At 45.2% G+C, this 24,247-nt stretch overlaps 1 protein-coding gene across 2 annotated transcripts in view; it reads left to right on the top strand.

Moving 5' to 3' along the window:
* The window catches only part of BBS4 (Bardet-Biedl syndrome 4), a 40,465-nt gene extending 16,486 nt beyond the window's left edge, over positions 1–23,979 (top strand). Inside the window, exons 3-16 of one of the 2 annotated variants that reach the window (XM_084532519.1) lie at positions 806–885; positions 4,931–4,994; positions 5,791–5,902; positions 6,540–6,612; positions 8,446–8,499; positions 10,010–10,137; positions 11,899–11,953; positions 12,832–12,900; positions 14,104–14,256; positions 14,395–14,566; positions 15,073–15,142; positions 19,188–19,329; positions 19,691–19,901; positions 20,874–23,979. In XM_084532519.1, coding sequence (XP_084388645.1) covers positions 806–885; positions 4,931–4,994; positions 5,791–5,902; positions 6,540–6,612; positions 8,446–8,499; positions 10,010–10,137; positions 11,899–11,953; positions 12,832–12,900; positions 14,104–14,256; positions 14,395–14,566; positions 15,073–15,142; positions 19,188–19,329; positions 19,691–19,901; positions 20,874–21,025 — 1,535 coding nt within the window. In that variant the 3' untranslated portion in view covers positions 21,026–23,979. The remainder of the gene's footprint in view (positions 1–805; positions 886–4,930; positions 4,995–5,790; positions 5,903–6,539; positions 6,613–8,445; positions 8,500–10,009; positions 10,138–11,898; positions 11,954–12,831; positions 12,901–14,103; positions 14,257–14,394; positions 14,567–15,072; positions 15,143–19,187; positions 19,330–19,690; positions 19,902–20,873) is intronic. The other variant, XM_084532520.1, reaches the window with a different exon arrangement.
* The last annotated feature ends 268 nt before the right edge of the window (positions 23,980–24,247 follow it).

Raw genomic sequence — 24,247 nt, forward strand, 5'->3', positions numbered from 1 at the left:
AATGCACAGCAGTGTGTTAAACTTTTAAACCCAACACGAATATCACTAAGCAACATCCATTCGTGATTTGCCATAATTACTGCTGCAAGCTCCATACGATTGAAACACCGGAGCACAATCCTCTCCCTTCCACTGCATCAAATAGGTTTTTCTGCCAGTAGCTTCACAGCATCTCAGACCTGTGATGTTTCATACTCCCTTCACAGTTTCAAAGAACCAAGCCTGACCTCTCTGAATTATTCACACCTCGAGAATGACAACATCTCCAAAGTCTCCTTTTGTGTGTGGTGCCTATTTCCTTCTCATTCACTCCCAGAAATTTATGTTAAAGAAGTTTGATTCTTCTGCCCTACTTCTGAAATGTGAATCTAACTCATTTCCCCAAGCTGCTTCTTGCGTATTTGGAAAAACCAATCCCATCAGACCGGCGTTAGTGCTAAATTAAAATGTGTGCGTAGCCAACGTGTTGCTGCTCGGTGCTGCTTGCTCCTCTAGCTGCACCAGAAGGAGCAGATGCCTCAAGCCTTTTGAGGTGGTACTTCTCTGTTTTCTGCTAAGAGACCTCATTTAGTGTCTCTGTCTCTAACAACGCATTTTACACATCAGCTTGAGAAATAAAATGAAACTGGACATGGGTTGTATGTCCAGGCTCCAGGTTTCAAGTCGGAAGTTTAATTGCACCGACGGGTGCAATTGCTGTTCTCAAATTAGTTGTGTTGTGCTTGCAGAGCAGGCAGTTCAGAATCCCTCTCGTGCTTTGCCCAGGTTCCCTGCTGATCAATCTCATTTTGTATTTTACATGCAGTGCCGGAGATACCCGTTATAGAGAGGAGAAACTGGTACATCTATCTGCTGTACGTTCGCAGGGAGTATGACGAGTGTAAGGTAAGAGCTGCTGCTGAGATTTTGCATGAGGAAGTACTTAACTATGTTGTCAAATGGTGGTTTTCATGCCTGGCCTAGCTGTGCTGTGGACAGGGGAGGTGCAGAGCTGTGGCCTTCCAGGTTTGCCAGATCACGTGCTGTGCCACAGGGTCGTTAGGAACCCTCTTTTCCCCATAAACCAGTACATCACCAACGTAATATCCCAACTTTGAGGTAAGGCTGAGCTGTTGTCACCCTCCTTCCTGACTTCTCTTGGAATCAGGGGACCAAAAGAAAGTAGAACTAAGACAAGGATCAAAACAGCTTTAATTTTATTAAATCCTCAGCTACAATCAGGATTCATACGTGCAGTTCTCTAGAGTGCTCCATAAACTCACCATACGTTTGGAAGTGGTGAAAATGAAAGGATTGCAAGCTTCTCTTGTTCCAGGTGATACACGGGGTCTTCCACACTGATTATAACGCAGTTCCATAGTGCAGGTCTCTCAAGGGTACTACACAGCTGCTATAAAAAGCACTTCAATCGAGTAATACATTTCTACCAAGTCTAAAAATACATCTTGGCTATCCTTGAATGATATTCTTTCATTTTGCTTGTGACACACTGCACCTTTTGATTTCTCCTCGGTTTGGTGGGTATCATGGAAGTGGTTGTTTGATTTGGGATTTAACAGTAAGTGGACTAAGGAAATGCCAAGTTTATTAACCAGTGTGTTTTCCTGACACACTGAAGATGATGTGCCAGTGGCAGGAGGAGGGGTGTAAGAGTTGCCTTTCTGTTTTTGTAATGTGCAAAGAAGATCTGAAAATAGTTTTTCCCTCCTGAAACACCAGGATCGGCCAGGACTTGTCTCTCTCTGTTGGAGAACTCCTGGGGGTGCTTAAGAAACTGGTAGGCCAGAGGAAATTCATTTAGCTCTTAATTAGCGGAGCTGGAGGGCTCTATCATCAGCAGAACGATTTCCTCTCAGATCTTGGTTTAAACAGATCTAAGCAGAGGCTGGACTAGTAATCTAAATAGAAAATTGCTTCCCTTTTCTGTTGATCTGACTGCATTTTCTTGGTCTCCCGTTTTGTACGTTTGCCAGTTCCATGGCAGGCTGTAGACTCGTGGAGTGCAGAGACATACAGCTCAGGAAAACAGAAAGTAGCCGTGTGGATGGTGTGTGAAGGGAGCATTGGCTTCTGCAATTTGTCTTTAGTCACTGAAGGAAGTAAAAGATGGGGAAAAATGTAGAGAAGACAGCTAATAACGTTTCCTGTGGCAGACCAGTTTTGCTTTAGCTGTCAGCTCCTTCCTCCTGGCTCACAGAACCGTGTTTTTGTGGTTACATCGGGAGAGTTTGGCACCAGACAGTAGTTGGTTAAATAATCTTCCGTCCGTCCTCCCAGATGCGATGAATGTGTGCTCAGAGGCCTGGATTTGTCCCAAAGAAGATAAGAACGTCAGCATGCCAGGATCCTTCTGCAGTCCCTGAACCATAGCCGTGTCCAGAAGGCAATGCAGATCCTAGGTGCACTGAACTGCCCTCCGGTAGCCTCTGGCTCTCTCTGCTGGTGCTCGGTGGGGTTACAGGTCTACGCAGGATGCCCCAGCTGCATGCCTTTACACGCCGTGAGCATAGGCAGCCTCAAACATGCTATTCAGGGCCAATACCTTCAAAAATGAAAGGTGGCATCGTTATTCCTGATGACTGAAATGGCTTTAAACTCACTGATTTCAGTACAGTTTGGGCATTCATTAATGCCCATCAGTTTTCTTTTAAGACTCAGCTAATAAACGAATGACCTCTGATGCTATTAATTTTGGCCTGATCTTGTTAGACTCTTTCCCACTCAGTGCCTTGAGATGCCTCCTCTCCAGCGCAACTGGAAAAGCTCCCTTATTTGTCAGCGGTGTAAAAGCCCAAGGAAAAAATATTTCCTAACATTGACTCCCTGAAATCCAAGCATTAAATTGGCTTTAACCCTTATAGGGCCGCTCCTGCATCTATTCTGGCGTTGCCAAGCTTCTGACAAATGCTGCTGCTTATTACAGCATGAGATGAATAACTCCGCCTGCTTGATTCCGCTACCCAGCAAGGCACAAGGCAAACATCCCCCAGAGCCAGAGGCAGCAGCAGCCCTGCTATTGCAGTGCAGGCAGAGTGGATCTGGGGGGTGGCGAGGGGGGAGCGCAGGGACGGGCCCTGCTAAGCAGTCGTCATCACTCAGCTCTTGCTCTTCACATAGGCAGCTCATAAAGTGTGTGTTCTGCTTGCAGCAGCAACTCCAGCTCTTCCCCCTAACCGTTTTTCACAACAGAAATCTTCTGTTATGTGCGAGGGAAGGATTATTAAAATTACCAGATGCTTTTAATTAATTAAAATCACTCATGCTGGTTGGTCTCCTGCCAATACGTCTAAATTCTGTCAGCAAGTTAAATAAACTTGGGAGGAAACGCTGGGATTACAGATCATATTTCTCAGCTCAAGGCCTTTCACTATGGGATTTTTAGGGCTTAAGGAATTAATCAGATCTCTATAAAAGATAGCTCTCTATTGCCTGCTCTTGCTCTGAGACTGGTTTTATGTAGATGGGGCAGTGTTGCATACCTGTGTTCAGAAATGCTTGTTTGTGTCTGAGCTGAAAGTCCGATGATAAAGTACTTGGTTAAGACTAAAATGAAGGCTTGTGGAGGGTCTCTGGTCAGGAGATCAGAGGGTATTATGGCCAAGGGGAAGAGCAGCCTGCGTTTGTTCTTTCTTTTCCTTCCTTTGTTTAATTTTCTTTCTGTCAGTGAGGTTTCTCAGTAATAACTCTCCTTGCCTTCACCCCGCTTTCCATCATTCCATGTGCTATGTTTGAGGTTCAATTTTCCTCCTTGCTTTCTTGTCCTTTCATTTCTATTCGTCTCGGAGGCAGGGGATAGTGGTACTGATCACACACTAGACAGAAGTACCAGATGAGTGCCAGGTTATTGCTAGCCCAGAAATCCTCCTTTCTATCCCCTCTTTGTCTTCTACATCAGAACAAAGGAGGAACCTCAAAGAGAGCAGAAACAGGACGTTTGCATCCTGCCCAGAGTCACTCATTTTGGCTACTTTTACAATTTCAGGTCATGTGTGACTATGGAATATAGCCAAACTGCACCCGCACCCCAAGCTGTCAGCTGCAGGAGTGCATCCAACAATAATTTACATTTTCCTCAGATTTCTTCCTTCCTTTCCCCATGTACTCATCATTTGTTCATTTGACTTTCACTGACTCAGCTGCAGTTGCTCCAATTCAATTTATTTCTTCACAAAGGGCCTAGAGTAGATACCCTTATCAGCAGAGGATGCTTTCATAGATTTCTTGTGGCGTTTTCCCCAGGTAATATCTAATTATCTTTGGTAATGGGAACGAACAGAGAAACACTGAACAGCTGTGGTATTCCTGGCACCGTGCTCTCACAAACAATGATGAATTTGCACTCTTCCACGCGCTCTTGTAGTTGTCCCAAACGCAATCCAGTGCCTGTCCTATATGTGCAGTTGTGGTTTATGTAGCTGAAACAAAATCTCTTTCACTAGTTTTGTTAAAATGTTGAAAGTTGACCACTTTTTTAGTGTTTTAATACAGCATATTGCAAAAACTAGCTGCAAATTCTGTCTTAATACTGACTTTTCCAAGCACAAAATTTGGTTACGTGAATGTTGTATTTGTGGTGTCCAGTGTGATACCACCGTTACTGTCACAAAAGGAAGCACTGTGTCTGACAACATGTTGCATGATGTTTTAATTCAAGGTATTTTGGGGCACTCTGCTGTGCGCCCAGATACAGCACAGCTATATGTAGCACGTGCAAAAATATTCTCCAAATCAAAGTCACAGGAGGCATTTGGTTGGTCAGAATCATTTTTCTTTCGTAGAGGTTGCCTTTATTAAAAAATGTGAAGGGTTTATATTCGTTTGAAAACTGTCATGCTACAGTTTGGAAAGGGGGTGATGGTGGCCCAGTAAATGGGCTTCTCAGAGATGGGGATTACATTTACCCTGTGGTCTTTGCACTTCCTCGTTTCAGGCTGTCATCAAAGAGCAGCTCCAGGAGTCTCATGGAAGGTGTGAATATGCTGTCTACGTTCAAGGTATGTCACATGAGGCCTCTGAAAGTCTTAATATTGCTAAAGCCAGTTACTTTTGATACAAGATACAGGGAACAAGTGGGGACAAAAGAAGGAAACGGGTATAAAATTCTTATGTAAGTATATTTGGCTTTTTTTCTACCTACCTTCTAGTGTTGAAATTTGGGATTATCACATGGACAGAGACAAGATGTTCTGTTTTCTCTTCACTGATGAGTTTGTCGTCAGTTCCTTCTTGGACTTGTGGTTCTTGGCCTTCGATGTGCTGGTGTTCGATTGGGTCGTGTTTGATCGTGTGCTGTGAAATGTATTGTGGATGTGTGTTGTCTGTCAGAGCTACGTGCCTCAGGTGGCTGTTGTCTTGCCACTGGCTCTAAGAGTGGTCTTCCTCTGCCTTCTCACAAACGTCCCCCAGACCTTGGCGTTGAAATTCAAAGGGCTGTGTGTCACCTTGGCAGATGACTGGACTGGGGGACAGCTGAGATTTCTTGGCCAAGGGCTTATGGCAGCCTGTAGGAGGAGGGGAGGAATCCAGACTGCATCATAACGAACAGTTGGCCAGGGTTTCAAGATGCCTGTACCATAAAGAACAGATTTTTTTCCCAAACGAGCATGGGTCCTTTGCGTGTATTTTCATTCTGTCCTCGCACACAGCTTCTGCATGAGGTTGCTGCAGGAGGAGAAAGACCAAACAAGTACTGCTATAATGTATCTGTACCCCCTGTTAGCTCCCTGCTGTCAGAGGTACGTTTTTCCTGCAGATAATGGACTAATTTGCCTGGTATATGTTGTCTTGCAGCTTTGATATTTCGCTTGGAGGGGAAAATTCAAGAATCTCTTGAACTCTTTCAGACATGTTCCATTCTGAACCCTCGAAGTGCTGACAACCTCAAGCAGGTGGCACGATCGCTGTGAGTGGTGTTTTTATTGTTTCACTTTAATGTGCTACCCAGGACCTTCCAGGTTTTGTTTTTCTCCCAGGCATCAAGTGGAATCTCTGGCTGCTTAATTCCAAGCATGCTTCCTCCTTATCAACACTTGAGATGCTTTCCAGAAGCGTGGGCTACCCTTTAAAGCACATTCTCTGTTACATGCTTGGCTGCTATTGTGTTGTGTGTTTTTTTTTCTGTATTTTTTTTTTCATTTGTGTTTGTGCTTTAAGTGAGAGAAGTAGCACACCAATTTCCAGGTCCAGAGCTAAAGCTGCAGCCTTGGGCAGTGTAAACTTGCCCTGCAGACCCCTTTTTGTCTCTGAGTGTCCAGTCTGCTTTTGATCACCCGTGCTTTTCCTTTGAGACAAAGGCAGATGACAGAGCCTGTGGATTCATTCCTTGCATCTCCAATAATGTAAGGGAGCGCAGAATTAATGACCTCGGTCCTGAAAGGGAGCAGTGCTGACATATTGCTCAGATTGGAAACTTCTCAGGGCTTCTCAGGCAGGTCTCTGGAGAACTAGCAAATAGCATCATTTCTCACTGGCAAAGGTGATAGTGGTTGCACAGCAGGGTTTCAAAGCAAGAAAAAATAAAAATTGAAATGCTTTCACAGGTTTCTTTTGGGGAAACACAAGGCAGCCATTGAAGTGTACAACGAAGCAGCTAAACTCGATGAAAAGGACTGGGTGAGTGTTGTGTTGATTTGGAGATTACTGTGCTGTGCAGATGTTTCTGCAGTTTTATGGAGACAGCTGCAGACGTGTTCCAGGCAGAGGTGAGCTCATGCTGCCTGCAGTGTGAGCTGCAGGGCTGAGAGGCAGAACGATGATGCTGATGAGGCTCTGCAGCCGCTGGTTTGGATCGCAGGAGCAAGGCATGATCTCAGCCTGCAGTCCCACACCTTGTCTTGGGGCACAAGCAGCAGAGAATCTAGCAACGTGTCTGAGCTTTGCAAAGTACCAGTATCAACACAGCCATATATAGTACGAAGAGCTAAATGACATTAAGGACAGTATGGGAAGTGCCTCCTTTGGTCATCATTAAACCCTCATTATCACTTGCATTATTACTTGCTTCAGTAATTGGGAACCCTTTCGTAATGCAAAACAGCATTGAAAAAGATCGCCCTCAAATTAGCTGAAAAGGTTACTTCTTATCTACCAAGCATTATCTACTTGGACAAAATGTAGGCTGATATCTACAGAAGCAATAATAAATTAGCTCTTTCCTCTTAAGAGGAAAAGAAGGAAGGAAGAACACTGCAAAGGGAGATGTGTGACAGGAGGTGAGAAAAGAGAGGACGCGGCTTGCAGTTAGCTGTGGACAGCCTTCTGCAGGTGGCCGTTTTGCCTGCAGAAGTGTTGTTTCTAGGACAGACTCGCCACATGTGATCTTTTTTGCTAAGACATGATGCACTTGCTGACTTTAGTGGTACTTTTGGTGCTCAGTGTGTCTAAAATTGAGGCTTGATACCAGGATACATTTGACGTTATTCTCATCAACTCATCAGTGCCAAACAACTCGGAAACCTTTTATGCTGGGGATCGTCCCTTAGCTAACCAAGCTACCTGCAGTATGTGCTTGGCATGACTATAACCCTATTTACAGCCACAGCAGGCAGACTTCAGTGGGCATTTTGATCAGTTATTTCCCGTACCTGGCTCAGCACTGGCAGCAGCCTGTGCTCTTCGCTTGTGCTGCCTCATTCTGCAAGCTGCAGTGACCAGGAGTAGCTCTTTGATTCATTACTGTTCTCCACAGTTGGAGAGACACATCGAGGAAAGTATCATTGTGAGGGTAAATAAGAGAGTTTTCTCTCAAAGGTCAAGGCTGTCTAAACTGATGAAGCAGTGAAATGCTTACCAGAATAGAAACGAGGAACTTGTGGACCTTGCTTTTCAGCTCTGCAAGATGTGCCAGGGCGAGGAAGATGACAAGTAGCTTGGCTGTTACACTGTTGGCGATGAATTAGTGGCATGATTGTTCCCTACAGTGGCACTAGAGTGTTTAGGATGCCAAAGTGATCTCCCTACTGTGTTGCAAACGTGTTTCAGCTGCCAGAGATCCTGGATATCAGCCCTTCTGGTGCTTGACTTCTATTTTGGAAAGTTAGACACATCTTTAAATTTTGTCCAGCTGGATGCAGTGTTGTGTGTGTCTTTGTGATTGTACAGGTAGATGGAGAGCCACCCATGAGGGCAATGGGTGTTAGCTTCAGGAATCTCACTGGGAACTGAGTCACATGAAGAAAACAGTCTTTGCTCCATATTCTCCAAAGAGACCATTGTCATTTCTGTGCTTTAGTCCCTCTGGACTGTAGTCTTTCCCATTCTGTCACAGTTTAGCTCTGTAGGTTCCTGGAGCAACTGGAATTCATAGGTTTATTTGAACTAAAGCAAGAAGGGTATGGGCTGGGAGTCTCCCTGTCCAGGTCAGCGATGACTGTTGTCACTGGTAGATGACGTATCACATCTCAAACCTCATGCTGATTGGGTTTTATTTTGCTTTGTTTCATACAGGAGATCAGCCACAACCTGGGGGTGTGCTACATGTACCTGAAACATTTCAACAAGGTAATGCAAATGCTCATCTCACCTACCTGACAGATGGGAAGCAGGGCTCCTGGAAATTTCACACTCTGGGGGTTTGAGGTGGACCCTTTGCAGTGCTGGGTATCAAGGAAGCTTTTTGCTTCGGTGTTCATTTCTGGGAGCAAAAGTTCATGAGCTGTGTCTGTTCTCATTTGCATGTTGAATTATTTTGAGTCAGCTGAAAGTTTGTGAACTTGGATAAGAGTGAAACTGAGTTTAGCCTTGTTGCTGGCCAGGAGGCTTTTCCTGAACTAGAATTTTTCAGAGAGCATTTCTGTTCTTAAAAGGAATGTTTGAGGGACCTCAAAGAGCTGCCTCAAACAAGACAGAAAACCAGCTGTGCTCCATCAAGAGCTGCATCTGTTTCAGAGCCTTTTAAAACTACTGTGGTAAACATTGCAGGTTTTGTGAGGAGCAGCAAACCACTGAGCATGCCAATTCCATCTTCTTGCAGCAAGAGAAGTGTGATGGTTAAGACCCAAGCTGTTTCCCCAGCATAAAGCTCAAACTACTGCATCTTGTGAATAGTCTCATTGGTCTGAAGGAAAACCTGCTTCCCCTTGTCTCTGGCAGGATTCAGGAAAACACAGCACTTAGCCTTTGTTCCCAGTTTGGCCCAATTGCTCCCTGCTGCTCTTCCTGGTGGAATGCTGTGGTCCTTGCAGGCAAAACCCCGCTTTGTTCCCTGTTGGAGGCATTGCTGTAAAGCAGGATGCTGTGAAGCATAGGTCCATCCATGGGATTTGTTATCTGCACTAGCAGTTTCCATACTGGGACCTGCCAGCTTTCCCATAACTGAGACGTACTGGTCACCCTGGGTAGCAGTGTGTGCTGAATAATTCCTGGAGGACACCTAAAACACAACGAAGCCCATGGGGATGGCTGTCTTTTCAGTAGTTGTTGGTAACAAGTATCCCATAGTGCAGCATTCCTTTAACCTGTCAGCATTTCTCTTTCTAATATATGGTGTGTCCAGAAACAGCAAATGTTCTTTGCAGTCCTGCTGGCTAGGCCTGAGGAGGTAAGAGGAGGACATGTTGCAAAGCGTCTCCTGTTGGAGGGGAGCGGTGTGTGCCTGACAAGGGCTGATTCATTCCCCTGGTTTACTTGGCAATCCCTGCTTGCTGCTGGAGTAAGCATTTTAGCGAGGAATAAACTGCAATGTACCTGTTAACCTCACAGGGCTGAGGCTTCCCTTAAAGCAAACAAATTCAAGCACAGGAACAGGCCTGTGCTCCTCTCTTCCTTGTGAGGTTGTTGCCTCTTGGCTTGGAGCATGCTGCTTCCCTTTTTTCTGTCCCAGAAAGCTCATGGCCCCCAGTGCAGAACTTGTTTCAACAATTAGCCAAGTTGGGCTTTGCTAGCAGGGCTCTCCGAGCTCAGGGGGTGCTAGCTATTCCCTTTCCCTAGCTGCTGTGGGTTGCTCTTGGGCTGTTGCTTCACCGAGGAATGATCACTGATTATTTTTTATTCTCTGTGGTTGTGTGTTTAGGCACGAGACCAGCTAAACAATGCCCTGGAGCTCAACAGACATGATCAGACTTACAAGATGCTGGGAAAAATTCACCTTTTGGAGGGGGAGACTGATAAAGCCATTGAAGTCTATAAGAAAGCTATAGAGTAAGAATATATATATATTTTTTTCTTTTTTTCTCTGTCAATGTTCCATCCTATGCCAGGATTAATTTGATGGGTGTCCCAGATCTGAATTGAGGACACAGTTAAAAAGCTAATGGTAATTACAGTGTCTCTGTGCAAAGCAAGCACTTTGCAAGCTCTTCAGCTGTCTCTGCTCTCAGCTGTAGTCCTCCTCCTGCTGACAACATGTCAGGGAAGAAGGTAGCTGTTTGAAGGTCTGCCAAGAAACAGTGGAAAACAAATGGACAGAAATGCCTCGGAGCAAACATATCCCAAATGGACTTAATAAATCCCAAAGGTTTTTCTACCAACAAGATCTAACCCTGGCTGTCTCTCTAACCCTGACTGTCTGTCAAAACTCAGTTGCTGGGTTTCTCATGGAGTGATTTGCGTTTGAAGGAGTGTGAGTAGGCAGACTGGAGATGGGCTGGTGCATGGTGAGTTTCTCCCACCCTGTCACCATTTCTGAGTACCAATCTGTCTTTTTTAGGACGTTCCTGAGTGTCTGATTTACCGGTGCTTTTAAAAATGTAGGCAAAAGACTAAAGGAAAGCAGGAGCATGTCAGAAACCACTGGAGGATCTGCATTTTGTACTAGCTGTTTTTCCTTCTTACACATCTGCTTTTGGCTGCTCTCTGGCAGTATATTGTGTCGGGTAGACGTTTGGATTAATCTAGAATGTTTATTACATAAATAATCCTTGCTAAGCATTTTACCAGGTTTATACTGGTTATCTTGCTGCCCCCCTTCCCTCCCTTCTTCCTCACTCCTGCTTTTTTCTTTTTGTTCTCATCTGCCCGCTGCATTTAGCCTGCTGTTACCAGCTGCAGGTTAGTCTGTCACTGCTTTCTGTTTATCTTTCACCAGGCACACAGGTTTTGCTCCAGTTGAGATTTAAATGTGCCCGTGTGATTGTACATACTAGATTTCTTAAGACTTGATAGCAGTGACTTGAAAATTTACTTCTGTTAAGTGAGGCCACAAACATACAGCGTCCCTTTCTACTTCGTTGTTGTTTTTTTAATGCTATTTATTTCTTTAAAACCTCCTGGGAATGGGGATGCTTTTAAAAGTGTTCATGACATTGCTGTCTGAACCTCAAATTAGCCACAAGGGTTTGGGAGTTGCATGCAGTAACTGAAAACACTAAGGGCATCCTTTTTGAAGCCTTGCTGTGCTAAACAGTGGTGTATATTGTCCGAGGTGTGTTAACTACTAGAGCAGTGCCTGTGGATTGCAGTGTACCACAAGGCCATGATGAGCAGTCTGCAGCTCATAATCTTTTTGTAGAGTAGTGAATGGCGAGTCTGATGATGAATGTGTGGGATCCACCAGAAACGCTGAGGATTGTCTGTCACACGTGGCCCCAGAAGCTGGGGAGGGATTTACAGGATCATTTATGGGAGACAGGAGAACCCCATTTTCTATTTCCAGGTCACTCATGCAGGCTCACTGTGAAGCTTAATAAAACCACATCCTCTTATCATGCTTCCAGACCCATTTCAAACAGCTGCCTTCATTTCTTCTTAGTATCTATAAGGCATTTTGAAATCTTAGATGTATTATTGTTCAAAGGAAGTCCCCATGATGGTAACTGTTCCAATATTTGAGTATTATTAATAATAACAGTTAATTTCCTATTGTGATACTAGGGCAGTGTAGCATAGCGATGCCATGTTCTGTATTTACCTTGTTCTAGAAGGGCCAATTCACAATGCAGCTCTCTGGCTTTTGTGTTACAGGTTCTCTCCAGAAAATACAGACCTCCTTACAAAACTGGGCTTAATTTACTTGCAGGTACTGAAAACTTCCCATATCTATTACATGAACTTACTTATTTACAAAACGACCAAGACTGTTTTATAGGGTTAATTTCTATCCGTCCTTATGTGACTACCCTGCGTTTCTGTAAGGACTGTATTTATCACGACAGAGCTTGCTTTTCTCTCATTTTCTTTTTTACTTTTGCTGCTAACAGCAAGTTGATCCTGGATCTGAGCCAGAGCAGGAATTCTGTCTGGCAGCTGCCCTAATTCTGTTATAAATCCTCTAAGTACAGTAAAACATGACTAGTCATTACCTTACTTCTGGAGCTGGAGTCCAGCAAGTTAATCTACAACAAAAGCAGCCGTGAAAGCAGCATTAATGCACCATAGAAGAAAATCATTGATTTAAATAACAAAGGCATACTTATCACTTATCTGTGAAATGTATGGGCAGGACCATCTGATTATTCCAAAAGTAAGCTACCCAAGGAGCAAATGGGCAAAGAAGAGCTGGCAGTATCAATCCTGGCAGGATTGATGGGCTAGAAAACTTGCACTGAGTGCTAATTCAGAAAGCTCCTTAAGCATTTCCCTATCTATTTAGATGCTGGAGAATAAGATGTAGATCTTCATAAACATTGCCTTTCTCTGGAGATAGGGAAATTGGGATGGAACAGTGTATCCTGCTCAGCATAATCCATTTTTATGATTTGTTTTGTAAATCATCAAACAGGAATGTGTGTGTAAGTTAGTAAGTGGAAGCTCTGCAAAAATCACTTTTCTGAGTCCTTTTTTTTAGCTGAACAGAAATTTGGGTGTCCATAAAGCCTATGTTTTCCTTTCTTATTCCTGATTTTCTGATACTTTTCTCATTTTTTTCTGACTTTTCTCATTTACTTCTTTTCCCAGCTTGGGGATTACCAGAAGGCTTTTGAACACCTTGGAAAGGCACTTACTTACGACCAAGGCAATTACAAGGTATCAGGAGGAGTGGAAATGAACCAGCTGACCTCTTGAAACTAATTCCAGTATCAAAGCTTTGCTGTCTGTATCATTGAGAGGCTAAAAAGGATTATGCTCCAGAAAACTTTTTCCAAAATACATTTCTGGGACCTTTCCCTGGAGAGGAAACTGGATGTGTGTGGAAGCAGAGAAAGGGACCTGGGCAGAATATGTGGTGTTAAATGGATCCCTTGTTTTTTAATCTGAAGTTGCACCTAGTTTAATGAAGTGAATTTGCTTTACAATGGAAGTCTTCCAGACGTTGTTTTAAAAATCCCAAGACCTGGGTCACTGTGATTCCTAGGCATGGAGCACAGGCCCAAGTGATGTCCCATTACGTTATTCTCCCATCTGCTAATAATCCTCTGTGTTTCCAGCTGTTACATACAAGTGTGACTTTTCCTTGGCTCCAGTCCAGAAAGCTGAGTTTGGCATCTAGGTTTCATTCCTGGTTGTGGAACTGCTTCCCTTTTTAAACATGTTACTTCATTTCTTGCTGCCTCCTTTGGTACGATGTTAGCAAAGTAGAATATTGAAATGCATGGTTGACAACTGATACATGAATGCAAGCCAAATGTTATTGTGAAAACACCTTTACACTTACAAATTTTACTTGTCACCGTGAAGTATCATAAATGACTTAACTAGCTTAGTGTGGTTTAAATATATATGTGTTGCAGCCACTTGCCTTTTTTCCCCCAATGCATATTTCCATTAATTTGCAGTATCAACTAGTTGGTGTGAACCAGGCTGCTTTGTCTCGCTTGTGTTTTTTACTCTCCAGATAACTTACACCAGAACTGTTTCTATCAGTACTTGCTGGTAAAAAGAAAGTAGTAGTGCATAGATCTTCTCAGACACCTGGGCTGTAGAAGATATGCTATCACCCCAAAACATACCCTAAGCACTTTTTACATTACAGGATTTCAGAGAGTGCTATGATTGAGATAGGTCAGGAAAAAGTGGACTCAAGTCCCTCTTTACCCTGTCTTCACTATATGCTGAGAGGTTCTAGAGGTTCATCTGCTCCTCACTGTTGGTTTTGGCAGCCCCTAGAAGAAAACAACTGAAAAAGTTAAATGGTTGCTTTTGAGATGGCTTTAGCTTAACAACTTTATCATCTCATCATGTTTGGGGAAACGCAGTTCCTCAGCTGGTTGCTCTCCTCTTCTCTCAAAGGCCACCTTGGCAGCTGGCAGCCTGATGCAGACCCATGGAGACTTTGATGTTGCCCTCTCCAAATACAGGGTGGTGGCCAGCACCATGCCTGAAAGCCCCCCACTGTGGAACAATATTGGGATGTGCTTCTTCGGCAAGAAAAAATACGTTGCAGTAAGTATCTCGTTTCCTTATTTTTCTTCATGTTTTTTCATGTTTTCAATTTTATGTAAGAACGCGAGTCCTGTTGTGGCAGAGACAAGACGTCTGCTTGGGTGGGCTGTGTTACAGCACACTTATTCCTTTTTGAAGGCTATCAGCTGCTTGAAGCGGGCAAACTACCTGGCTCCCTTTGACTGGAAGATCCTGTACAATTTGGGCTTAGTGCACCTGACGATGCAGCAGTATGCATCAGCTTTCCACTTCCTCAGTGCTGCCATCAACTTCCAGCCCAAGATGGGAGAGCTGTACATGCTCCTTGCAGGTAAGCGACACGCCGTTATGCAGCTCTGGTGTATATCCAGCTTAGGAGATGCAGCGTTTTGGAGAGGGAAAGTTTGTCCTGAAGGAAAAAAACATTGGACAAAGGCTATACCAAGTTCCCCAGCAGGTCACCAGTGGATGTAAAGCCTGAATAGTTTGTTCTCTCTTGGTAGTGAACAGAAAGGTTAAATTGTAGTTAGATCCAGGTTACACATTTGGAAAAAAAAAATAAAATACAAAACCAAACACTTTTTATCTTTAAGAGTTTGGGTTGGTGTTGCCTAGAGGGTGTGCATGTCCAGCACTGGTAATTTTTGTGATTTGGTGAGATGAGTAGTTATAAGAAGGGACATTAGAAGAGTTAATCCTCACCTGCACTGGGCGCAGTAATACAGACAACCCTGCTAGCACCTATTTATTTCATGATTTAATGACAGTCTGAATTATCCCAAAAGTAAAGTCCTTGTGAAGTATCATCTTCTGTGTGTACCTTTTCCTTTGGTACAGTTGCTCTGACAAACCTTGAAGACATTGAGAATGCAAAACGTTCCTATGAGCAAGCTGTGGCATTGGACAAGTAAGTCTTAATCACATCTTTTAGCTCTTTGATCACGCTGCTTTTCCTCCCTGCACCTGGTTTCCTTCACATGCTTTGTTGCTCTGACTACTCTGACCCAAGACGGTTTTCATTAGGGAAATATTTTTATTCCTGAAGCAATGCAAATCAGTTTGAAAACCACTTGTTTTTTTTTCCATTCAGGTCAGCTCTGAAAAATGAAAGAAATTTTGTTTGAGACCAAACCAAAGCTGATTTTTATTTTACTGTTTATTTAGTGAGTCAGTGATGATGGCTTTGGATTCCAGTCCTCCTTTATTTACACACAATGGAGCAGATTCAATAGAAGGAAACCAGCCATCCCAGAATATTTTATAACCCAAAGTTCAAGCACTGGCGAGAGCACTGAGAGGCTTGGGTTAAAGCCTGTTCTGAACTGGTCAGAGGGAAGATTTTAGCTGGGAAAATGTGGGCAAGAAGCTAATATAAAGCATATAAAGGACAGTGGTGCAGCTCTTTCTCCTCCATTTTGTTAGCAATGCTGGTGTTTGCAATCTAGCTCTTAAAATCAGAGCACTTGCTTTCAGAAATGTTAAAGTGAGCCTTTCAGTGGTAAAGATAGTCATTTGCGTCATTTCAGGCAGAAAAAACAGATTTGTCTCAAATTTAGGAATAGTTCTGGCTGCCTGGGTCTGCTTTTCTTTACCTTTCATTTTTCACTTTTCACATTTTAACTAGTGGGAGGTTTGATGGCGATTCTCCCCAGTTTACTGCGAATATTTGCATACTGAGAGCAGCCTGCACAGTGAGTCTTACGGCAGGCTCTTTTCCATAGTGGCCACCACAAGATGGCAGGAGAAAACACTGGTCCCTGTCCCCTCCAACCTCGGCACACAGGCTAGGCTTAATTCTGGGAATTCTGGAAGTTCCCAAGCCCATTAAAAAAAGGCAGCAAGTTTAAAAGAATAGTGTCTGACCCCTTAGTGCAGTTCCTTTTGCGAAGAGGTGCTGTAAATGCTCTTGGCGCTTTGCTGAGAATTGCCTGGCTTGCATGCATGACAGAGCCCTTGAATCGGTTAGCCCGGCGCCACCAGCACACATCTGGCACTGAGATTCTTCATGGTTATGCATCAACAAAGTTACAAAGCAAGATTTAAATATTTCTACTTCTGCCTCAAATGTCAGGACGTTTGGGCAGCCTCCTCACAGGAAGTGAACCTGTGCAAGCCATGGTCAAAGATTTACACGTCTTGCTGTGTGTTTTGCAATTATGCATCAGCTGTTCTACCAAAAGCTCCAACCAAGATCCAGTCGGCTCCTTTGCCTGGCTTTCCTAATCAGAACTCCATGTCTAGCAAGGGCGTGCAGGATCTTAAGCTCATTCAGACTGCTTAGTCATGAGTTTGTGTGCTTTGATCAAAGAGAGGGAATAGGAATCGAGCTCCCCAACTTTGCCTAAATATCTGGCACCAGTAGCATGCTACAGCTTTATAGTTTCACCAGGAAAATAAAACTTCATCAAAGCAAAAATGAATACAAACTGCCACTGACTGCTGGGAGGAATATCCAGGCTCTGTCAGGCTCTTTGTGCCTCGTTCAGCTGACATGCCTTGTATTCTCTACACTTATTTTGTGGCTGAATCTGTGTCCCCGCAGGCTTACTTTCTTGGCACATTATGAGCTGTTTGGCTGGGATGAAGGTAGCTGTGTCTGTTCCCATTGCCATAAATACTTTTATAGCCACGCTGTGACATTTGGTCTGGGTACCATGCTGGAGTCTGGAAGGGAAAGTGTTCTGCCAAAATCTTCAAAAAAGATGTTTCTTCATCTTAATACTGGTTTTAGCTCATAGCTGTGCCTTTTTTTTTTTTTTTTTTTTTCTCCCCTTTGGTTATTTAGCTATTGATTTTTCTAACCGTTATATTGCTTCTCAGCTCTTGAAGGATAACTAGCATGATAGAGTTCAATTAATTTTAAAAGTGGCTGTTCCAGATCTGGCCAATTTCTGGTTTTGGTGTTTTGTTGTGTGAGTCTGTTTTTGTGTGTTTTTTTTTTTTTTTTTTCCTGTTTTTATTGGCTTTTTTTTTTTTCCCTCAAGAAATCAGGTTTTTATATTTATCTGCTCATGCATTACATCCTTTGCTTTGGCAAAGACGATGAGGAGGGTGTTTTTTTTTTATTATTATTTTTATTGCAGGATCAGTGTTCCAGTTTCTCAGGTAAAGGAAATCCAATGGTGATGAATGCTATCGGATTTCTTCTAATAGTCTTCTTCCTTGCAGCGCTGTCATATAACTTACTGAGGATGGATAGTCATGGCCTGCAGACGATGCTTTCTATTTATTGCACAGCGATGGCAGAAGCCTTTCCTTCTGCACTTTTCACAAAGGAAGCTCTCTGTCTTGGCCCCCTGGGTGTGGGTGCTGCAATCTTTGGATGGCTCCAGCTATCCCTGCCATGCTCCAGGAGAGGGCACCAGTCCCTCGCTCACATTTATTGAGCAACCTCCAAAGCATCCCTGGCTGACCGGTGTGCAGGGATACACGTACACGCTACGGGCTGGCCAAATGCAGCCTCTGCTTTTCCAGGTCTCAGCCTTGCAGCCAGGATGAGCCGAGTGTCTGCCTGAGCTCCTGTGGTGCCCCTCTTGCTGTTCGTTTCTTTGTCAGATAACACCTATGCACTTTGCTTCACCAAGTTAAATGTGGGATTCAGACTGTTGAAGAATGGTCAGAGCATTTTGCTGAGTGTAAACCTTGGCTTGTGAAGCAGCTAGAGAAGGAAGAGGTCTCCGAGGGGTTCACTGAATCCCAGAACCCAGGGAAGCAGCTCGCTCTTTCCTTCCAGCTGAGTTTGCTCACACTCTTGGCTAAGCTGGAAGAAAAGCTGCTGCTCTGGGTTAATGTATCCTGGTGAAGAAAATGGGTACTGTAGAAAATGAGAGCACGTGGAACAATTCTATTCCATATAAAATTGTGTTCGTATGCTGTTCTCCATCACAGAATCACGAGGGGAGGCAGAGCTGCACAGGGTTGCAGTGTTACCCGCAGTGTTGGGCTTCCTTTTGAATCCCTCGTTGGCAGGCACTGCCCGCTGTTCCTCTGTAACCGTACACACACGGTGTATGGTTTTACTGGGTGAAAGAGAGAGAAGAGGCAGGGAACGTGAAGCATAAACAGCATGTTCTGCAGCATGTCAGTTTGTAAAGTACGATCAGTATGAGCCAGTGCCACTGTCCTGTCCCATGACAAGCTGCTCTCCTACAAATGTGGAGTGCTGAGCCAGAGCAGAGATCAGCTTTCACAAAGCCCCCGTCACTTCACCTGCCCCAGGCACCAGCTCTCACATGGAGGTGCCTGCTTGCTGCTCAGGCACTTTGTCTAGGATTTATTAAAGCCAGTCCTGAGATAGTCCCCAAGTGCAAGGAGTTGGCTGGTGCAGAGAAGATGCTGAAGGGGTTGAAGCAGTCACAAGAGTCCTCATGCTGTCAGTGTCACTGTGGAATGCTTTGCTGGCCCAGGGCTCTGAGTCTTTGGCCAAGCAGGCCGGACTCTGTCTTGTTCCCAAAGGTGTAAGTGGTAGCACGGGTAAATACAGTGCAGCGCTGGTTTCTGCTCTCAGCTGGGCTTCTGCTGCTGCCCTTTTAAGTCTGACAAGTGCAAAACTATTCTGCAGGTCTTTGCAGCTGGTTTCAAACCAAACTCTAGCACAGCACAGCTGCCTTATGCTCCTCCACCCTCCCACAGGCAGCCCCAGTAGTTCTGAGGCTGCCCCCAAACATAGCGTGCATTTTAGGGAGAGCTCTTGCCTCCTTTGAACCAATCTTGCAGACGCTGACAAAGCCAGCTCACCTACCTGAGAGCAGAGGTCAGTGCTTGGGGAGATCTTTGTAGCCCTCGCCTCAGAGCAACTGAGACTGGGCAGTGGAGGAGCAATGTGAGCAGATGGGACTTCAGGGCCAGAGCACCCCGTGGCTTGTCTGAGCCAGGCTGAAGCTTTGCTGCTTGGGCACGTCAGCGTGGTCTGAGTCCGGCTAAGTGCGATGCATCCCGTGTGTTTGTTGCAGGTGCAATCCCCTCGTCAACCTCAACTACGCTGTCCTGCTGTATAACCAGGGGGACAAGAAGGGAGCCCTCTGCCAGTACCAGGAGATGGAGAAGAAGGTCAATGCAGTGAAGGAGAGCAGCACTCTTGACTTTGACCCTGAGGTAGGTGCTTACGAGTTGTCAGCAGGAACTAGAAAGCCACATTAAGACTTGCAACAAACAAGGAGGAAATTTGACTTTTGAGTCCAATTATTAGGAAGAAATTCTGCTTATGAGATTTTCTGAGCAGAGCAGTCGCCTGCTGAGAGCTGCTTACTTCTTTTCTGCTCTTTGAAGCCCAGTTCTTCAATCAATACACAGCAAGACAAGATTCCCTCTTAATTAAGGGAATGAATTAGCGGAGATGTTTCCCTCGAGCACCAAGGCAGTTGCCAGCTCTGCACAGCTCTATTTCTTTGTTGACTTTATTGTTGTCTGAAGTATTCCTGTTTACAAGGGTCTCCTCTCTTTGTTTCTCGAGAAGATGGTGGAGGTTGCCCAGAAGATGGGAGCTGCCCTGCAGGTCGGGGAGAGCCTGCTCTGGACTAAGCCTGCTAAAGAGTCTAAATCCAAGCAGCGAGCTGCGCCATCAGGGAAATCCTCCAGCACTCAGCAGCCCTTGGGCTCTAACCAGGCCCTGGGTCAAGCCATGTCCTCGGCTGCTGGGTATGGGAAAAGCATGCAGCTTCCACCAGGTACCTCTCCTTGGCACCTCTGCAAAGTGGAACTGTGGGAGGGGAGAAGCCTCTGTCCCTTTGGGTATGGAGTTACAGCGTGTGTTTAGGAGGATATTTACTCGCTTACAGAGCTCCATTCAGATCTATTCAGCCTTAGAAGACCTAGGCTGATAGCTGCATGTGTTGCTTCTTGCTGGGGGCTTGGTGGGGGCATCTCCATTGCCTATGGCCTGACCTGCTCTCGCCCCTTGGCCCCAAGGAGGAATGCACTCAGGATACTGCTGATTGTGGTGATTTTCTGTCACTGTTAAGATCTGTTTCCTGTGGGTTGGAACAGGAAGGAGGTTGTGTAACCTAGGCCTCTTTCCTTGGCACCCCTGAGGACCCATTCCATTCCTCACGCATGGAATAAACTTTACATGCATGAAAGATTTGGAGGCTGAAAAACAAAAACATACAGGAATTTGGGGCTTACCTGAAGGACTTTATCACCTATGTCAGAGGAGCTGGTTCATAACATTACCTGTTGGCCTAAGTATGTATAGATACAAGTGCAGTGTGGCAGTATCCTGTTTTGATTTTATTCTGTAAGGAGCTACATTAACTGCCTGAAAACTCTTCCTGAGATTGCTAAAACTGTGAACTGAAAGCTATGCTGTGGTTTTGGTTCCAGTTTGAGTATAAACCAGCCTTAGTGGGACAAATCTCCCTTCCAAAGCACGACTTAATTCCTAAGTTCCTACTGACTTCTCACAGCAACCTGGCCGAATGAGACTGTGCCTCAGCTGCCTTTCAGCAGAACCCCAAGTACTGTAAGGTCTCTGGCTGAATAGCTCACAAAATAATTGAGTGCTGCTGATAAGCTAATGCTAGACAGAAGAAATCTGAGAACAAAAAATAGCTATGATTGTTTTGCATCTCCATCCTGCTTGGAGGGACAAAAGAACAGACAAAACACACAGTCGTTCTGTAATTGTGTTCTCTCCCCAGGTGCTGGAGCATCAGCTCCGCTTGCAAAGCCTCCCTCGCTGCCCCTGGAACCAGAACCGAGCTCAGAACCGGGCCCTGAGGAGACCACAGCACCAACAGAGGCCGAGGAACAACGGAAAGAGAAGCGCAGGAGCCGGCAGGCAGAGGACTAGAATGGACTCTGGTCAGCACGGGCAGGTGTGGGGACATCTGCAGCGCTGCCTGCTGACCTGTGGGGAAGGGGACCTGCCCTCTCCCCTGACCCACGGTGGCTTCACCCCACTGTCAGTTAGGCTAAATGCAGCTGTTTTTGGTTAATGATTTTAGCACGTGCTCTCTGCCTTGTCCCAAGGAGTAGTTGCAGCAGTCAGAAGCGGTTCCCATGTAGCTACTGTTAGCGTGGTCACACCTTACTGCAAGAGACTGGAGGATGGAGACCCGATGGGGTTGGATGTCTTCAGTGTTCATCTCTAAGTCCTCCAGAAGGGTGCTGAGGCATCCAGTAAGTTTAGAAAAGCCAGCAGTAGTGACTTAGCGTCCTGGAAAACGAGAACCCAAAGAGGATCAACCCCTTCTGCTGGTGGCTGAACTTGTAAGCTGAGGAAGCCCTGCATAAGCCATAGTAAGGTCAGTGGTAGTGCACTCGGAGAAGGAGTGAAGGTGAAACACCTCACCAGGGTGATCACAGAGCTGTGAGCCCGGCTTGGGCCTGGCACAGCCTGGATCCTGGCAGGGATGTGCTCGTCACTCCTGGTTTCACAAAGGCAAGACTTCCTAAATGATTTCTCAAGGCTGGGCCAAGGAGGTTGCTCAGGCAGGGAGCTGAGCTGGGAGCTCTCATTCCTTGGCAGGGCCGTGTGGTGGCCATGGAGTACACGAGCGCACCCTTTCTGTAGTGGTGACAGCTGCGTGGCAAAGCCGAGCTGGTTGGTCTTGAGGCAATCACTCTGTTAACGTGGCAGCCCGGTGGCAGCACAAGTGTCAGCCAGCTGAGCCACCTCCTTTAGGACCATGGTCCCATTCCGATGCCAAGATCACTCTGTGTATTTCTTGAATCCTACAGGAGAAAATCTATTTTAAAGCATGTGTGGTAGCTAACAACAGACAAAGAAAACTGCAGAGCTGGGTGAGAGCAAGGCAGGTGCTCAGGGGCCAGCTATTCTGGAAGCAGGCTAGCTGCAGCAGCACAAAAGTCTGCCAGAACCAAATTCCTAATTGTTTGCCGAGAAACAGGGTGAATGAGCCTCAGTGAAGCTCTGTGCTCATGTGATTGGAGTTCTTCCTTTAGAATTAGCGTTGCCCAGCATGGGGGAAAGATTGGTTAGCAGGAAAAAAAAGATCCTTTCTGAAAAGGCTTGCAATGGTCAGCTTCAACACTAAATTTAAATTGTTTTAGTATGACAGCAGCTGTGCTCTGAATAACTCAGTTATGCCCTCCTTACAGCAGCATTCAGGAGAAATCATTTCTGCTAGGTTCCAGAAGGCAAAGCAGCCTCTTGGTGAGCGGAGCAAGGAATTTTAATGCCCATGTGATACTTGAGATGCTTTGAAAGTGTTTTTATCCTTGAACAGAAAAACCTTAGCCTTCCTTTCTCTGCTCCTGTCAGATTTTTGCCCCTGGGATTTATCCAGAGCTTGATACAGGTCCTCAAAGCAACTGGTTTGGGGAATTAAGGCAGGACCATCATGCTTTACATAAAGAACCAGTAACTGGATTAAGTACATCTGCTTTTTCTTCTTCTTCCCCATCAGTGTGCAGAGAAGTGCACAGAGCTGATGTTGCTGTGGGACTTCTGATCCGAGTTCTCTAAGCAGGATGTCTAGCACTTGCCCAAAGCAGCTGAAGCTTCAGGCTCAGCCTATTTGCTGTTTGGGTTGCTGAGCTTCTTAAAATATATTCCTGCTTTTTGTTCTGCACCGCTGCATTCTATCGCTCCGTAATCAACAAGTCCGATAGGGCAAGGTTAGTAATGGAAACTTCTCTGCAGCAACTTGTAGCAGCAGCCTGAGGAAGGCTCTGGGTGCATTAACATCCTTCAGCGGTGCTTTCTGGTTAGCTGCTATTATCCAGAGTGACGTTAATGCATCTTTAGAGTGCAGCTGGGAACTGAAGTGCTATCCTGCTCCCCAGGGGCCACTAAAAGAGTAGGAACCCTTCACTTTCTCTCTTTTGATTGCCAAAACTGCCGGCTTATCTCAAATGTGGCTTTTTCCACCTCTCCTCTATGGGCTGGTTTTGAATTGGTTCAGCCCTGGGGTAGCACCGTGGTGAGGTGTTCATCGTGCTGAAGAAATCACAGGTTCTTCTGTGGAGCGCTGGCAAATTTAAACAAACCAGACAAGAAGCAGCATAAACCAGGTACAGTGCAGTGATTTTATTCACATTAAACTTTTTACACTGAAAGTTACTGCAGCATAACCGTAGCTGTGAAGAAGTTAAGATCACAGAGCAAGGGTAGGCAGGGTGTGGAAACTTTATCTCACCCCAGAACTCTAGTTCAAGACGTTTTTTTCCTGTGGCAATTGCTCATTGTAATCATTTGGTCTTACCATGAGGGCTCGCAAGCTGTGGAAATTTCAGTGACCTGAACACAGCACTTACAGGCACGCGCTCACCAGCACTGCTGATAGCAGAAGGTTTTCCCTCCAGCTGCTCGATCCCCTTGTTTTCATGTCACCAGTTGCTTTCCCCTGCCTTCTGCCAGTTGTACACGGGTTAAGTTAACTTCAGGACTGCAGCATCACGAAACCAACCGGCTACGTGCAACAGCCCTTGGCCCACAGGTGCTGTGGGAACCAGAAGGGCTGAGCAAGAATCGGAGCAGGCTCTTTTCTCACCCAGTCCCACTGGTGCAACCTGTTAGCTTCTGGGCTGCTTTTTAGGGTAATTGTTACGTGTCACTACTGAGGGGGTGCTGCATGGGGAGGTGCTGTCAAGGTATTTAAAATACACCTTCTGGTAAAAAGCTTACGCAGATGATTAACTCTCCTTCTGTGAAAATAAAAGGTAGCACCTTGTTCTTTCCAGATTTCAGCAAAGCAGAAGGGAGCTTCACATCTAAGGAAGTGTTTTTAAATCTGCAATTACAGTTGGATAATAAATAAAACTGCAGTTCCTTGTCCCGTCTCCTCTCCTCCTCCTGGGTACTGTGATGACAGCATTTGCATGCCGTAAATTTGCAGTATCTTTATGGAGAGTTTTTTTATGCTATCTAATGATGAGAATGAGGCTGGACTGTTCTTTCAACTGAAATTAAGCAAGGGAGTTTTCAGCAGGACTGTACAAAGTCATTTAGGGATTTTGGAAATCACACCTTATGTTCCAAAACCTGCTTCTGGCATCAACCATAATTCTAATTTTCTGTTTTTTCCCCCTGTAATTGAAAACTTAAGAT

This window comes from Aythya ferina, assembly GCF_964211825.1.
Source record: "Aythya ferina genome assembly, chromosome: 11".
Taxonomy (NCBI): Eukaryota; Metazoa; Chordata; class Aves; order Anseriformes; family Anatidae; genus Aythya; species Aythya ferina.